We start from the raw sequence: 3,114 nt of genomic DNA, 5'->3' as shown, positions 1-3,114 counted from the left end.
CTTTTTTCTCCTCACCTCGTTTCACCCTCAGAGCTCGAAACACGCAGATTCTCAAGAAGTTGATAAAAAACATAAAAGGTTGAAGTTGGACGAAGCTGAAGACTTCACAGGTCACAATGAAGACTCTGGTGTTTGTGTCTCTCGTGGGATTATTCCTCCACGACACGACGGCAGGTGAGTTCAGATTCATTGAAGACGATTTAATGGAAAGAGGGAAATGTCGCATGTCTTTATAAACTGTTGGTAGAAATGAAAGCTTCATTTGATGTTTGTTCTCAGGACTGAAGCAGCTTGTTGAAATGTGAAAAGTGAACATTTAATTTGACGTTAGTAAATCCTGTTTGTTCACGTCCTCACACCCTGATACTTACAAGAAAAGTGTTGTTGTGAGAAAGGCTATAAAAAGTGTCTGCTAGTTATCTTTTCCAAAAGACAACCCGAGAAATGATGAAGGCCCGGTTCATATGAACAGGACCATGAATGTTAAAATAGCAGCATAACTACAGTGAACACAGCAGATAGACTCTGATTCAGAAAGAAAAAGGAACAAAATGCCTTCAAAGTGTTTCACCTCTAAAACCATTAACAGAGCATTTAAATTGACTCTTTAAGTCGTTCATGACAGTTTAATGTTAGAAAAAGTGTTTTCTTATTAATGTAGTATAATTAATGTGGTATAAATACTTATTTCACTTGAATTAATTGTGATAATTAACATATAATCAGAGTGTCACAGTCATTAAAGTTCATTTTGTGAGGATCAAACTCAAATATGTGCTCAAAGAATCAGAAACATAATCAACCTCCTGACCCTCAAAATGAAGTTAATCTCGGTTTATTGTTTTACCTCTGAATATTTGTATATGAAATATGAATAAGCTCAAAGCTATTCCACAGATGATCTTCATCTTTTACATGTTTGTTTGTTGTTTAGTTGAGATCACATAAACCCTGAAGCTCCAACATTTAATTGAAGTCAAACATCAGACTGTTTAGTGGATCTAGAAACACATATCTGCTGATGTGAGCTTATTGCACATATTTAGTTTTCTGTGGTTATGTTGGCCGATAAGTGACAGAAAACAGTGAAGCAGCTTGAACATCATTTAGAAACAGAGTCTGCATTACAGAGTTTGTCCACCAGAGGGCAGTCACGACTTTATTCTCAAACTGAAACGTCACAGCTCAGTTTGTGTTTCCCACACAAAAAGAAATAAATGGTTTTAATCTGTGAAAGTAAAAAAAAACATCCACAGCAGCCTCAACAATTCAGCATTAATAAGACTACAAAGTTTGTAGACTTTATTCAAAGTGGTTCCATTTATTCCTGCACAGATTTATCTAAAAGCTGTTTTGTTCTGAGCAGTGCATATTTTTCTAAAGAGCAGATTAAAAACAGAACAATGATCGACGTGCATTCAGAAAGCAGACAACATGCAGGATTCAGAAATGATCTGTCATTTAGTTTAAGTTTTTTAGTTTTTTCTAATTGAGTTTTTCTCCGCTGGCTGATTGTGCAGCTCCACTCAGTCTACACAGCTTCTTAAACTGTGCTCCATATACTGTTCAATAGTTTTTCTTTGTTGCTGTCCTCCGACACTGTCCTTTCAATACTCAAATAATAAAACCCGCCTACGTGAGGACTAGTCATGAGATGTCAAGAAGTCAATAAAAAATCCACTTAATGAAACATATCTGTCAGTGAAAGTCAGGGGCATGACTGCATCACTTGAATATTTGACTTGTTGAATAAATAATTTCAGTATAAAAACATTTTCTAACACTTGAATCAGAAATATCAGAATAAGAGTTCCAGGAGAACTTTTTCTTTTCATCTCTAAATTAATTTGAGTATTTAATGACTGCAGAGAGATGATCAGGTTTGGTTGAATGTACTGGAAGTGTTTTTTGATTCTGTGTGCTGGATAATAACTTTTGTTCAATGATGTAAAAAGTTTCAGATTAAACTGATGAAAACATTTTGTCCTTACAGAGATGCACTCTCTGAAGTATTTCTACACGGCGTCTTCTGAAGTCCCAAACTTCCCAGAGTTTGTGTCTGTTGGGATGGTTGATGATTTTCAGGTAGAATACTACGACAGTAACACCAAGAGAGCAGAACCCAAACAGGACTGGATGAACAAAATCACAGAAGACAAAGCTGACTACTGGGAGGAGGAGACTGAGAGCTCTAAGGTTAAACAGCAGACCTTCAAAGTCGGCCTTGACATTTTAAAGCGACGCTTCAACCAAACTGGAGGTTTGTTTATGATTCAATTTATACTGAAAAAAGATTATTTATAATTTGATCCTGTATTTTAGAGAACAGATGTTAACACACACACATTAAACACACACACACACACACACACACACACACACACATGTTACCACACACACACAGAAACACATACACACACACAGAGTCACACACACAGTCACACACACACACACACACACATTAAACACACACACACACACACACACACACAGTCACACACACACACACACACACACACACACACTCTCACACACACACACACAGAGTCAGGAGTGTGTGTTCATGGTTGAATCTGTTGGATGAAGTCTTTCCTCGTCTGAAACAAACAGTCAGACTCAACAGAAACATCTCAGAGACTCAGACTCCTGGATGCTGCTGTACTGCTCTGATTCAGTGTTTCTGTCCATCCCATAATAATCTACAGACATTATTAACACTTGATCTCCACTAGATTACATCACAAGAACTCTACTGAGCTGCCCACATGTGAACTCTCCTTTTAGAAAAACAAACCTGTTCATCACAACAAACCAACAACACACAGCTGATAGAGGAACATTACTGCCTGGTTTCTCAAACTGAGGACCAGGACCCCAAATGGGACACAGGCTGCTTCTGCTGGGTCCTCACATGAGAGGAGGAGCAGCATGTTTTCATGAAGCTGACTGACAGGACGCCATGATAAATATGACCATCAGATCAGAGGGGTCAAAGGTCAAACAGCACAACTCTACTGTACTGACCTCCCTGTGTCCGAAATATGAACAAGAACAACTTCAGATTATATTCATTTAGATTATATTCATTTAGATTATATTCATTTAGATTATATT

The 3,114-nt window shown here is 37.5% G+C and overlaps 1 protein-coding gene across 2 annotated transcripts in view; it reads left to right on the top strand.

Annotated features, from left to right (window-relative positions):
• Window positions 1–3,114, top strand: part of LOC132990904 (H-2 class I histocompatibility antigen, Q9 alpha chain-like) — an 11,831-nt gene continuing 8,717 nt past the window's right edge. For both annotated transcript variants that reach the window (XM_061059391.1, XM_061059390.1), the window contains exons 1-2: window positions 1–174; window positions 1,994–2,260. In XM_061059391.1, the coding sequence (XP_060915374.1) occupies window positions 117–174; window positions 1,994–2,260 (325 nt within the window). In that variant the 5' untranslated portion in view covers window positions 1–116. The remainder of the gene's footprint in view (window positions 175–1,993; window positions 2,261–3,114) is intronic.

The sequence above is a fragment of the Labrus mixtus genome, chromosome 16, assembly GCF_963584025.1.
Source record: "Labrus mixtus chromosome 16, fLabMix1.1, whole genome shotgun sequence".
NCBI lineage: Eukaryota > Metazoa > Chordata > Actinopteri > Labriformes > Labridae > Labrus > Labrus mixtus.
The sequence above is the reverse complement of the archived record's forward strand: the minus strand, read 5'-3'. Positions and strand labels throughout refer to the sequence as shown.